Source organism: Urocitellus parryii, chromosome 1 (genome assembly GCF_045843805.1).
Source record: "Urocitellus parryii isolate mUroPar1 chromosome 1, mUroPar1.hap1, whole genome shotgun sequence".
NCBI classification, from domain to species: domain Eukaryota; kingdom Metazoa; phylum Chordata; class Mammalia; order Rodentia; family Sciuridae; genus Urocitellus; species Urocitellus parryii.
Genome location: NC_135531.1, coordinates 273,735,315 through 273,750,237, shown reverse-complemented (window position 1 = coordinate 273,750,237; position 14,923 = coordinate 273,735,315). Strand labels below are relative to the sequence as shown.

The 14,923-nt window shown below is 37.9% G+C and overlaps 1 protein-coding gene across 2 annotated transcripts in view; it reads left to right on the top strand.

Moving 5' to 3' along the window:
- The first annotated feature begins 1,701 nt into the window (after positions 1 to 1,701).
- Sphkap (SPHK1 interactor, AKAP domain containing) overlaps positions 1,702 to 14,923 on the top strand; it is a 127,128-nt gene continuing 113,906 nt past the window's right edge. For both annotated transcript variants that reach the window (XM_077799615.1, XM_026396289.2), the window contains exon 1: positions 1,702 to 1,778. In XM_077799615.1, the coding sequence (XP_077655741.1) occupies positions 1,702 to 1,778 (77 nt within the window). The remainder of the gene's footprint in view (positions 1,779 to 14,923) is intronic.

The following is a 14,923-nucleotide window of genomic DNA, read 5'->3' as shown; positions in this document are numbered from 1 at the left end:
CTTAGATTTAATCCCTGGTACCAAAAAAAAAAAAAAATCAAAGATTTGATTATTTGATTGTAAACCTTCCCTCAAAAAAAAAAAAATGCTATACTCCCAGATAGTTCTACTGGAGAGTTGAGCCCATGATTCAGTATGTTTCAATAAAACAGATAATTCCAATAGAATGCAAACTCATATGGAAAATAAAAGAAGATAAAGCCTGGTTTAATGAAATCAATTATTATGATCAATAATATTAATAATCTAAAGGAGAAAAATCATCTGATTATCTTCATAAATCCAGAAAGGCACTGGATAAAATATAATATTCTATTATAAGTAATAGAATAAAAGTACTAGAAAAATGTTTTAAGTAGAAATAGACAAGGACTTCCTTAGTAAACAGTATCTACAAACAAACAAAGAAAAATACTACAGCAAACATAGTACATAGCGGTATAAATTTAAGGATTTTTACATTAATGAATTTATTCAACATTTCCTGAATATTCCAGCTACCACAGTAAAGCAATAACAAGAACAAAAAGTGTATATGTATATAGAAGAAACTAAATGTGTCAGCATTTGCAATTCATTTCATTGTGTATGTAGAAATACAAAATAATCTGCAGATAAATCATTTATTCATTTAATAAATGAATTTAGCACATTGGCTGAATATAAATCAAACACTTTGATAAACTATAGTTTCATATGAGTCACAAACAAAAAGTGAAACTTGAAAAAGAAAAACATTTACAATGCTACAAATAAATGAGCGCTTTCTAGGAATAAACGTGAAATATCTTTCAGAAGAATTATAGACCTGAGTGAGTGGCTTCGATCGAAGCTCTCATGTGACTCCGTGGTTGCTCATTCATATCTGTTACTACCACCTTTCTCCTACACCTGGTATTTTCTGCTTTGATGGCTCGAACAATTTCCTACCTTATTTCTTCTCTGTTATCTTCATTCAGACAGCAAAATGTTATTGTATTCTAATGATTTGCCAGCAGCTACTGGGCAATGAGATGCAAAGATTGTTTCACTGCTTCCTTTTTACTCTTTGCTTATAAATAGATGATGATGATGATGATGATGATGATAAATGGATAGATAAATAGATAGACCTACAGATAGTATTCTTTTTCATACTTATAGTAACATTACAACTTCTGAGATTTGAAGTGATATACTATTGATTTGCACTGAAAAGGGAATTATTAATATGACTTAGATGCATACATGGGGTAGAAATCTTATTTACAAAGCCTTCAAAGAAGCTAGATCTGTTGCCTAGCTATTCCCTTTTAAAACATTAAGTTTGAGAAACACAAAAGGGTGTTTCTCGCTTGCAGATATGCATGCAACAGGTCAAATTCTTATCTGCGAAATGTAAATTGCCTTTTGATGCATTAAAGATGTGAAGCTCAATCACAAACATAAATTCAGCATGACCCAAGACAGATACCACTGAAAAACATCTGTAATCTTGGAACCCTTTTCTGAGTTAAAAAATAATATTGTTGCAAACTCCCCATTTAGCTACTTTTGTGCTTTTTTAAAAGACAGCCGACTGTGAATCTGTGTCATTCCTCTTAAATGATTCTAAAACTGCTGTTTCTTTTTTTTTTCCCCCACCCTCTCCTCTCTTGCTTCCTCTCCAAATCTGCTGGTGTTTTAACTCCTTTATGGTGGGTGTGGTCCTCTCCATCAGCCATGTGGGTAGTTGAACCAAACTCTCCTATCTGCCTCTCTGCTGCCCTGCCTGCCAAGAGACACTCCCAGGAATCCAGGTTGGTTGTGGGGCGTGGGGTCCAGGGGATTAAAAATCCAAGTTGTGATCAGGGCACCCTCTTTCCTTCCAGCATCCTGTGAGCCTCCTGGGTGCTCACCCTGAGGCTTTGACCTTGACCTCACAGGCTTCCTGGTATACAGTCCTTTTGCACCTGACCTCTTCTTCACTGGTACATTTCACCCCTTCTGTGCCCATCCCTTCAGGACCCTGCTACCCTCTCTATCTTGAATGACTGCAAGACCAAAATAGAGTTTTAAGCATCAAGGTGGACAGGTGGCAGAAATTCATACTCAGGCAGAGCTTTCCTCATGCCTCAAATCATAAAAGGAGTCTAATTTTCTAATTCATTTTCATGTAACCCCAGGCCTGGTGATGTTTGGTAATACCGCCCCCCTACCAGGACTCCAAAAAAGCCCTCTTCTCTCAACAGGAGTAGACATAAACCTGGTGCAGCCATGGAGAGATCTCATGCCAACCCTCACTCTGGCCTGCATTGTTCTCTATAGACCTGAGTGTCCAAATCCAGTGGAAGGGCCCACAGGAAAAACAGTTCACAGCATGCAATGAAAGCAGGAAGAGCTTCTGGAAAAGGGCACAGGCAGGGGGCAGGCCCATCTCCGTTTAGACTCCAAAGAAGCGTCTTGATAAACTGTTACTCCGAGAAGGTGCCAAGCCTTCAGTCTTCTTATGCCTATAATAAGCTAAGGGCACCTGCCCCGCCATGATGCTGGGAGGATTTGAAGCAACCAATGTAAGATCCTGTCACAGTGACTGTAAGAAAGCAGGTGATCTATTAACTGTGTTTACTACTATTTACTGAGATTCAGCAACAAGGAATCTTGTGAAGTAGATATTATCTACGAATTGTTCTTATGCAACAGATGAGGAAACCAGATCTCAGGAAGATTAAGTAACTTTCCCAAGGCCAAACTGATGAAAATGATAGAGTAGGGACCCCAATTCAAGTCTTTTATTTCTAGTACACAGTGGTATTTTCACTATACCACATGGAAGAAGAAGGGTTGAAATTTGACATATTTAAGTCAACTGCTAATCTTCTCCTGGGTTTAATATGTAGGTGTTGTTAGGCATCATGGCTTCCTTCATTCTACTGATTTCAAATATTGCAATTATAATTTACACAAACTTTATAATGATTTTTAAAAGCAGGAAGATTCCACTTAATGGCATATACTGTTTCCATCTACCTGATATCTCTGATAGGTTCCCTAAAACTTGTATCTCAGAACTAGAGACGCTCACATCCTAGAGTAGGAAATCAAAATTAAAAGATGATCTTTATTTTTACATGGCTTACTTAAAGAAAAGTCACTAGATTGTTTAAAGTGAGGTCCTTATTGTCCCAACCACATTTATGGAGAACTGACCAGTTGGCAGACATTGTGTGCTTTCTTTCAAAATGCAACATAAGTTTAAAAATATTCTGTGAACAAAACTAACTCATGGAATAGTTAATACAATTCTGAAAATTTGAGGGTGGTTTGAGGAGAGTAAAATAAGCAGAGCATAGAGGATTTCTCGAGTAATGAGAATACCCTGTAGATACTATAATAATATACATTTCATTCATTATTTATTTCTCCAATCCCATAGAACATACAGCACATACAGTGCAGACTGAGGATGTTGGGCGATTACCATCTTCAGTGTGTAGTTTACCAAAGCCCATAAGTGCAGCACTCCCCGGGGAAATGTTGGTGACGGGGAGGCGATGTGGGGGCTGGGGCAGGGCCAACAGGGGACCTTTCTGTACATTCATCTTAAAATTTCCTGTGAACCTAAAACTGCTCTAAAAAAAAATAATAAAGCCCCCCCCCCTCAAAAAAAAGGCAAAAACAAGAAAATCCAGGAAGGAAAATCTGAGATAAAAAATATGTCCCAGATGTTTTATCTCACATAATCAAATATTTTCCAGGCCAATACTTAATGAAAACGAGGGCAGCAGATTCTGAAGGCATGCTTTAGAGAGGTCCCAAGTTCACCAATTACTGCCCAGTGCAGCCTGATTTGCTGTTTGTTCCAGAGAAGACAGAAACGTGGTCTTTTGCGGGGGATACATTCTTCCCCTTTCCAAGTGTTGGCAGCTAAATTAAAATATTTTAAAACTGTGCAGGCCGATATGGCTCTCAGTTTGTGAGTCCTGTTATATTCTCATTGCTGTGCTTTTGATATAAAACTATCTCTATTTTAAGCTTATTCGATTCTTATTTATAATGTTTGACATTTAACAAGCTGCACTTTTTAAAGTCATAAAATGAAAATGCATTGATTTTCATTTAATTAAGAAACTGAGTTACTTGCACCATGTGGAAATAATCTACAACTGTAATAATAACAACCCCAAGTTCATTTTGCAGAGTTGATCATTAAATCTTAATATATATGCCAAAATGCCTGCTAGCAGGAATTATCTGGCCAAGGTTATTCCCCAAACCTTACTTAAGGACTATTCTTCAGGCCCATTCCAACATGCTGAGGTTGTTTTAGTATTTCTTCAAAATCATCCTCCTGGCTTGAATATTTTTTTTTTAAAAAATACTCTAATGTACCCAATAAAGAGCTCAGTAAAATTCTTGAGTCCATTAAAGTTGTTAAAGAAAAATGAAGCCATTAGTTTTGGCCATTCTTACGCATCAGGAGAAGCTCCTTCTCAGGGGATATGTATTCATGGAATGATAATATCCTTTAATACTGTGCCAGAAAGCTTGGCTGGCAGCCTCCAAGAGCCTCAGCTCTTGATCTAAGTCTCATTACCCAGAACTGGTGAGGTACTGTACAGAGTAGTCCCAGGTGAATTCATTTCATCAATTATCTACACAGACAGTTACAAAATCCTTCAAAAGTCACAGCCCCAGAAACATAAAGAAGGCAAGGCATAGCTCACAGGCAACTGCAAATGTTTTTCTCAGACAGGTGAAGCTTTTGTTATGAAGGGTGCTTCCAGTTTAAGGTAACATCTGCTGGCTTCTCTAGTCACCTTGGTCCACTTTGACTGTGCTGGCTGAAATGTCTGTCACCTCCATAGGACCCATGAGAAGTCCTCACTAAAGCAATCCCATATATGTGAGGGTTACCAACTTCATGTGATTTGAAAGGAAAAAAAGTTATTTACTAACCAGAGAAATTCCTTAGAGCTGTAAATACAATAGAATTTTGCATTTCTTAATTTGTTCATAAGCACCAAATTTCCAAAGGTCTTTCTATCACCCATTTTAGAATAGAAAACATTCTCTGGCCAAATGTGCAGGAATTGCAAAAAGGAAGAAAGAAAATAATCACAAATAACCCCATCACCCTAAGGTGACCACTGTTAATATTTTCATGTTTCCATGAGTATGAAACTTTGTATGACCAATGCTTTAATTAACTCATTGACCCAAGAAATGTTTACTGAGCTCTTACTATACTCCTACTATGCTGAGCTCCTAATATGCCATATTCTTGGAATGGGAATATATCATTAAAACCCAGCATAGTTAGCTACATTCATGGAGTTTATAACCTGTAAGCAGTGAGGGCGGGGGGGGGGAGAGGAAGGTAATAAATAATAGATGCAGGAAGTTAATACATTCTATAAAATGTAAGAACATGATATGGATACTGAGAAAATAGAGCAGGGTAGGAGATGTTAGGAATCCAGAGACAGGGAGGTCTAGAGGGCAATTGCAGAAACTGTAGTCAGGGGAAGAAATGTCACTGAAAAGGTGGCATTTGAGAGACCTGCAGATCTCCAGCAAAGCAGGTTCCAGCTGGGACAACACCTTATGAAGCTCCAAACCATAGCCATGCCTGGTCTGTTCTAGGAAAGCAAAAGCAAAGGGTGGCCAGAGTGAAGAGAGAGGGAGGCGGAATGCAGAGGGGACTGAGTGTCAGAGGCAACAGGGAGTCCAGGCAGATGAGCTCTACGTGGTGCTTCTCAAGGGCTTACAACTTTGCTGGCCTGAAATGGTGCACTCTTACAAGCCTTTCAGCACAGAATGACTGGATCAGCCCTTTTATGTGAGAAGCTGCCACTTATGTTGATAGCTATGGATTGTAATATTTTGTCTTCCACTGTGTTCAGTTAACAGGGGTGCGGTATCCACGATGTATTTTTGGGTAAAGGGGAGTCATCTTCATATCTGCATACTAACTCCATCCATGGACACATTGATGAACATATAGTTTTCAGGGTGCTTTTCAATTAATAATAACAATGCACATGTCTTTATTTTTGTTTCTATCCTTTGAATAGAATCCTATTAAAAGGCATTGATGGGTAACAGGCTTATGCAGCTGAGAGCCTTAAAAAGCCTGTCCAGATGATTCCCCAGAAAAGCCATGGATTTACACTCCAAGAAGCAACATATGAAATGCACATTATTTTTGCCAACAGAACACTATAACATTTGAGAGATCAACAAAATGCATTCCTTCATCTACTTATCCAAAAATTTTTAAAATCCACACTCTACATGGAAATCACCAGACACATCAGAAGGGCGCTTGCCTGTGTTCTTAACAAGCACATCTCTGACCTCTGCTTTTTTTAAAGCTGGGCTCCCATCCCGTCTCTTCCCTCCAGGCGCTTTCCTCTGTTCTGTTCTGTGATGTTTTACTTATAAGTGAAGCAGAGCCCCACAGAAGCCTGACTTCCAGGATCTCAGGAAGAAAGGATTTGCCAGGCAATTAGGCAGGCAAAAAGAAACACAGAAGAAGAAAGAAATAGAAGATGCCCCCCAATAATTTTTTTATCTATTTATTGGAGCAATCTAACTAAATTGTTGCTAGTTAAAGTAGCATTTTAGCAGTACAACTACTTTCCCCTAGAAACGGTTTCAATCCAGGTTTTCACCAATGCCAAATTAATCTTGTGTAGACTTTGGAGCTTTTCTTTAATCATCTTGATATTTTCCCATGTGAATGGATATAAAACCATGTTCCTGAACAATCTTAGATTCACTGAATGGATGTCTTTTATTGCATTCTGTTGGACTTCAAAAAGTCTTTAATATTCCTCATTTTATGACTTCATAATAGTCAAGTGCCAGCATAAGTACAGAAATTTTTAGAGCATACTTTTTTCGGAACCCATGTCTGAGTAAGGAGAAGAGAAATATCACTAGGATAAGTATTCATGCATTTATTCAAAAGGTCTGTATGCATTCCATTGAACTTCTCAAAATGTGTTGAAACCTAATAAGGGGACCTTAGAAGTAAATAAATGTACAGGGCTTAATAAATGAAATATGAAGGAGAAACTACTTTTTCTCAGTTTAATATGGACTGCTTTCTTGGGTACTGGGCTACTGCTGTATGGGATATGCCATGTAACCATGAGGACACTCCATGACAGAGCCCCTATTATCACTGGCACTTTATAGTTGAGGAAACTAACACTTAAGTAACAAGTCCAATTTCACATATAGTAAGTAGCAAAAAGGAAACTTGAGCCTAGTTTTCTTAAATGCCAAAGCACTGGAAACAGGCTACATTTGAACTCATTTAGATTGTGTGGTTATAGAAGAAAAGAATTAGAAGGAATACTGGAGGTCACAGAGGAAAATAACATGGTATAGTGTGAGCAGCAAATCCAATCTGTTAATTTGGCTGTAGTCTAACCTTAGATTATATGTTAACCTCATGACTACTTCTCATCTATAAAGTTTGCATAATTAATGAGTAGGTAAACCATACCATACAGTGCAAAGATGCACCAAATGATGATAATCACTATTTGAAGTGATGTGGGGAATTATATCACAGAGTGTGCCAACTGCCCACATGGATTGGTAGAAGAGCAAAAACAAAGGGAGAAGAGGGGTAACTCTAACACTTATTCTAAGTGTATCTGAACTAAAGTCTGATACAGCTGAATACAGTGACAAACACAATAGGTTTTGACCACAAAAAATATACCCCTGCAGCTTTTTAAAAATAAAGAACTTTAGGGATACATATTTCTGTAGAAAGCATCTAATGATATTCACATATAAATACATATTCATGCAAAATTAAGTGAGCCACAATTATATGTATTTGCTATCTTACGTTAATAATACTTTCACACTAGCCATGAATAGGACACCCGTGTTTTGAAAAATTTCCCTATAGTCCTCATTAACAAAAGGAAGAACAAACAGCTAAGTCATCATGCTCTCTGGCTTAATCTTTTTTCTGAACAAGTGGATATAGCATCAAAATTACTTTGGGGGATCTTGGTGAAGACTAAGACTGTAGGACAGCTTTCTAAGATAAAAGTTAATAATCTAAGTAGTAGTGATTTTACCCATCAGAACATCATCTACCATCACCTCCTTTCTAGAGGCAATGCATGAGTATATTGCAATATATGCACAGTATCTGATATAGATAAAATTGTGTAATGAATGTTGTATTATGTACACAATCATCAATAACATTTATGTTTGAAAGTGCAGCCTTTTTCTTAAATTAGGGAGTTTACTACTTGACTGTTTTTTTCTATTATAATCTAGTTATTTCCATAGTATCTGTTTAAGATGTGGTTTCACATTTCACTGGCTATATCTAGTAGATTTAGAGTTGCCTAATAAAAAAGCTTTAATTAAATAATACTCAAGATCATTTTCAGTATAAAAAATTTCAGCACAGCTAGTGTCGAAAATAGGAAATATACCAGCTGTTGGTGTTTACAAACCATATCCCAAATGAAGTAACAATGCACTATTATGACTTTGTTTTGCATCTTTTTTTTAGTAGGTTGAATTATAGTATAGCTGATCTGAGATCATGTGTTCTGCTAAGACTGACTGCTGTCTTTATGACTAATGGTGAATGAACTGTTTATATTTTTTATTGTCATTTACAAACATTTCACAATCTTAGGTCTGCAACAACTTTATTACTGATCTGAGGACAGAACTGATAGCAATTCTGTCAACTATCTTTTCTTATAAAGAAATATCCATCATTAATAGATTATATACATAATTTTGTTATATTGTTTCAATGTCCTTTCTTTGAAGCTTTATGGTAAAAGCAGATAGAGTAATGTGTTTTGTTGTCATTTGCTTTTTAAAGCTTTATTTGAGAAAATAAAAGTCTGGCCACTTCGTAACATTGCTATTATTCTTATTTTTATTTTGCTGGTATAAGAGAGCAAAAGTCTGGAATTATTCTACAGTTACTCAGCCACCTTTAAATATTGAATCAGGGTATATAACGATGGTTTCTAAATACTTTCAAGGTTTGACTAGTTGTTCTCCCTGATACATTTATTAAATCCTACAAAATTAATACAGACTTTGTAAGTCTTTCAGCCAGCAATAAGTTGGTAACAAATTTAATTTGCATGAATGACATGTCATCTCTGACCCAGAAAAGGAAAGTCTGAATAAGGAAGCAAAAGAATAAAAATTAAAAGTAAAGGACATATAATCTACTCGCCTGGGAGATATTTAAAACCAGAAAAGTACACAGTGTAAAACTCAAAATTTTGCTCCAGATCTTGTTAACAATGACAAGACAGATTTCATGCAAGCTGCTATGACAGAGAGACAGACATCAGTGTAGAACTAAGCTCCACTCCACAGAACATGGGCAAGTAGGCTTTACAGCCCACAGGCAGACTGAGAGGGTCAGCAGATTTTAAAAAATCACTAAAAGGAGATAGTAAGGAGGGGGAATCTGGGCTTAACAAATTCTTGCTAACCACACGCCAAGGACTAAACTATCAAGGGCAGGGGATGAGGAAGTTGCTAACTGACTTAGCAGGATTCACTGATGAATGGGCTCAGCAGACCAAATTGCAGGAGTAACTGAGAAGAGAACTAACAGGTGCTCAACTACAACTTGGTCTAGGCAGGAGTCTGTCCCAGCCTGGGCAGTCCATGAAGACAGGAGATACTAACACATCATGAGAATTTTAAAACAAATCATTCTTTGAAAGATGAACTGAAGCCCCTGATCTCCACCTAACAGGTAAATCCCTTTGGATGAGGGTAAAATAAAGACGTTCCCTGGAGCAAGATTTCATCCTGAACCGTGCAAAGGCATATTTTAAAATTCTCTAAGTTCTTGTTTGTAGTATATTATTAAATTGATTTTAATGAGATATCTTAATTCCTTGTTCAAGATGTCTTCTGATAGATAGATCTGCGTTTTTATTTTTTCCAATGTTGAGATTAAGAGATTTCATGAAAAAATGCTCACCATCTCTAGCAGTCAGAGAAATGCAAATCAAAACCACCCTAAGATACCATCTCACTCCAGTAAGATTGGCAGCCATTATGAAGTCAAACAACAACAAGTGCTGGCGAGGATGTGGGGAAAAGGGTACTCTTGTACATTGCTGGTGGGACTGCAAACTAGTGCAGCCAATTTGGAAAGCAGTATGGAGATTCCTGGGAAAGCTGGGAATGGATCCACCATTTGACCCAGCTATTGCCCTTCTCGGACTATTCCCTGAAGACCTTAAAAGAGCTTACTACAGGGATACTGCCACATCGATGTTCATAGCAGCACAATTCACAATTGCTAGACTGTGGAACCAACCCAGATGCCCTTCAATAGATGAATGGATAAAAAAATGTGGCATTTATACACCATGGAATATTACGCAGCACTAAAAAATGACAAAATCATGGATTTTGCAGGGAAATGGATGGCACTAGAGCAGATTATGCTTAGTGAAGCTAGCCAATCCCTAAAAAACAAATACCAAATGTCTTCTTTGATATAATGAGAATAACCAAGAACAGAACAGGGAGGAAGAGCAGGAAGAAAAGATCAACATTAAACAGATACACTAGGTGGGAGGGAAAGGGAGAGAAAAGGGAAATTGCATGGTAATGGAGGGAGACCCTCATTGTTATATAAAATCATGCATAAGAGGTTGCGAGGGGAACGGGCAAATAAACAAGGAGAGAAATGAAATACAGTAGATGGGGTAGAGAGAGAAGATGGGAGGGGAGGGGAGGGAGGATAGTAGAAGATAGGAAAGGTAGCAGAATACAACAGTTACTAATAGGGCATTATGTAAAAATGTGGATGTGTAACAGATGTGAGTCTGCAATCTGTATTTGGGGTAAAAATGGGAGTTCATAACCAACTTAAATCTAATGTATGAAACATATGTCAAGAGCTTTGTAATGTTTTAAACAACCAATAAAAAAAAAAGAGAGAGATTTGGTATGAAGCTCAAGGGCAGATACCCCTGATAGGATTGAGACAATCAAATGGAAGATAATACTACATTTCACAGAAGCACTCTTTAAGGGTGAGAAGGTAAGAATGAAGCTTGTCTTTAAGAATCTATTAAAATTGTTTAACTTCACCCTGTGTTTACTTGACATTTTAGCAATAATAACAGCAGGATCCTTTTTCATTAGAACTATCCTGGGAAATTCTTTAAATTATCATCTCAGGCCGAAGCTTAGCTCACCATCTGTCACCACTGCAGCAAATTAAGCGTTGGATTCAGACACTTGTTTGTGCCTGATCTTTTGAGGTTAAGCAGGATACTCAGAAAGATAGAAAAATAAAAACCTTAATAGATGCTTTTTGATTATCTATCACTGCACAGCACTATCCTAGGTCCTAAAGCATCCCTGTGCTTCTAGAATTTATAGCCTAAAGGGAGAGACAAATACTACAAATCTTTGTGCCTTTTTGACAGATGCTGTAACAGGACATGTGGTTCTGGCTGCTGCTGAAACACAAAAGAACAGCACCTGTCTCGTTTCTTGGGTTGGGGAGGGCTGGAAAGAGGTGGAGTGGGGATGTATTTGCATGTGCACAGGGCTTTGGTGGTACATTGAAGAGGACCAGAGGTCACCTTGACAGGAATTGGGGAGGAAAGAGGCACCAGAAGTCATTATCTGAGACCCAAAGGATAGAGCAGGAATTATCAAAGAGGAAGGTGGAGGAGGAGGAACAAGGCCCCTAAAGGAACTAACAACTTGAACAAAGGCCCAAGAGCAAATAAGAATGTGCATTCAATTCAGTGTGTCATATAAGTGACTCTCAAACTTTAGTGGCCATATAAATCACCTGAGTTTAATATAAAAATGCACATTCTGATTCAGTAGTCTTGAGGAATGACCTGAGTCATGAGCTCCTAAGCAATACCACTGGTCCTGGTTCATGGGACAAGTTTTGATTTTGAGTAGTGATATTTAAATAACCCAGTTTCCAGTTACTGGGCACTCTGTCTCTGGGGAAATCTGAAAGCTCCCTGGACCATCTTCACTGTTGCAAGTGACCTGCTTATTCGCCTGCATGAATTATTGATGGGGCAGTACAGTGGCACCTCAGCACTTCCTCTATTCAGATATGACATTTTTTCAATAAGGGAGGCTGTTTTATAGAAGACTTGTTTAAAGTCACTACTTCATGGGCTGCCTTTGTGTTGTCTTCCCCTCTTTACCTACCTTCTTGCTGAAACACATTTAACAGTTGCAGCATGAAGGGAGTTTGAAAGGATGTGCTTAATAAATATTGTCAACTCTTATGAAAATCAAAGGAATGTGTCCTATGGAAGAATTTGCTGCCTTACCCATTAGTAGCAAGTTATAGGGCTGTACTGCATCTCGATTGCCGTTCTTTTAATGTCGGTTTGAGTTCCTTTTAATAAATGCATGATTTTCCTGTCACCACCAACTCTGCCTCATCCTAGAGTAGGGAACATTCTACCTCTCTGGAGACCAGGGACAGCTTCTCTGCAAACACTCTCAACTTTCATTTCCATCTCAAAGGCCCTGGAAGACATTGGGCCAGGTTGTAAAGTCACCTCTTGAAATTCCACATCTATAGCATGATTTAAGATGAAAGCCTCTGTACATATTTTAGGGCACTAAACATCAGGAAAGTGACAGATAATGTTTCTGGAAATGAGAAGATGCCTTTGCCCTCCATGCGGGTGCAGTGGAGTTGCAGAAGGCTTGTCATTAAGTAGCACACCGATTTTAGTCTTGTCATGTGACTCTGCTTTCCCATTTAATTCTCACAGCAAATAGATCAGTGTGGATATACATTGTTTTGTTTATCTATTGAAGTTACACAAGCCTAGATTTGGAACAAATGGAGCAAGCCCTGCAGAAAGCAGCAGAACTTTCACACTCCTATCTGCACCTTCATTTCCAACTAGAATCTCCCAGTTGGTAATACAGGGGGATTCTGTGGGTAGAACTGACATTTCTTTCTTCTACTAGATGAGTTCAGCAGTTCTTCAACTTTTGGGTGGGTGACAAGTAATCTGTCTTGTGCTCCATCTAAAGTCATAAAGTGGGCAACTTTTAAGTAATTTTTAAGACTGATCTTTTTCTTTTCTTTAAGTTTACTTTATGCACTGAATTGGGACCTAATCAACTCGGCCTAGGTCAAATGTGATTTCCCTCCAGAGAAGTTAGAGATTGCTGAAGTGCTGTGTCTGCTGTATGGGATCAGGGATGAGCAACCTACAATCTTCCCAAACATGACTTGTTAGCTTGCCTGTGCCCTACTCCAGGGTTGCTAGCCCTGTTAAAAAAAAAAAAAAAAAAGATATCAGAAATGTCCTACCTCTGGCCTGGATAGAAGTGACCCACTAGCTTACCAGATGTGTCTGGGAAGACAATAGTAACAAGACCAGAGCTACCTGCCTGAGTTCCTGCCCATGGGGCTTGACTGACTCCTAGAAGGAACATAAATTATTTCCTTGACTCGAAAGCCTAGTTATCATGCGCCAAATTAGTCTAGTCTGCAGTGGTATCCTCCACATGTTAGTAATTTGAAACCTAATATTGATATCTGCTTGGTAGGACATCTGCAGTTGGGTTTGAGGTGTAGTCACACTTAAATGGGTGCTGGAAAGGTCATGGACCCCACATGTGGGAATCCTGAAATTACAGGGACTGAAAACTCAGTGCTTTAGTACATTTTGCAAGTGACTTACAGATTTAAGAAAGAAATACAGATTTCAGTTTACATGTGTCATTTATAATGAAGAGACTGAGCCTCAAAAGGCTAGGTACATAGCAGCTAGAGATCAAGAGCCAGAAAAAGAAGCCAAAATCCTCTCTCTTTCCCTTCCTCCTTTCCCTTCTTCTTCCTCCATCCCTCCTCTCCACCATTATCTCCTTCTTCCCTCTCATGCTTTCTCTCCCTCTTCCTCTCCTTCTTCTTTTCCTTTTCACCCACCTTAGCAAGGATGATGTGGGTGTGATCTGTTCATCTACTTTAGATATATTCTAGTCCACAGGGTGATAACTGCTCGAAAATAATACATGAAAAATTTAAACAAAATACATTTTTCCTCATTTCTTCTATGCATTTTTGCCTGACTCTATGATTTGTTCCACGGCACCATCAGCAGTCATTTTAAAAGTGTCATTCATACTACTTAATAACAGAAATTTCAACAGACTACACTGGTGCACAGTGTAATAAAAACTGACTCATTCAGAGCTGGAAACCTGAGAGTCAGATGTTAGTTGAAATATACTATTTATTTAACTGATCCATTTCAAAAGGAAAAAAGTCTATATCTTAGGTTGAAAATTACCTATAGAACTATTCAATTATATTGCAAAAATGTATTTTAATGAATTCTACATGTTCTGTGTGGTCAACAATATGGATTGAGATATCAGTACATTTTAAATTCCAAATTGTGATATTTTCAAAAGAAGAAAATAATTAGAAGGCTTAAATGACTCAGAGAGCTTTTTGTATTAAAATGAGGCTTAATTTTCAATTTCCTGGCATGTTATGAAAAACAGATTTGTTATTAATTTTAATCTTTTACACATCTTGAAGATGTAGAAATAAATTTTAGTCTGATATTTTTGTGCAGTACCATGCATAGTCAAACCCACTAAAAGTTGACTGTGGCAGGGAAAGGAGTATGAGTCTCAAGGGACAGTCTCCAGCCACAGAGATGGTCAGGGGATGGGCTGTGTTTGCTGTAGTCCACACTCCTTTCATGGTACCATTCAGCATCCCATTGAAAATTACATCTTACCCTTATTTTTTTTTTAATGAGTGTTTTTTTTTTTTTTTGTCGTGTTGGTACTAGAAGCGCTAAATTGAAGTGACACATGAAAAGACTTTATTTGAGTTTTAAAATTGCATGCTTAAGAAAAGCTGCTAACACTGCTGCAAGTTGGACAGATGCGATTGTGT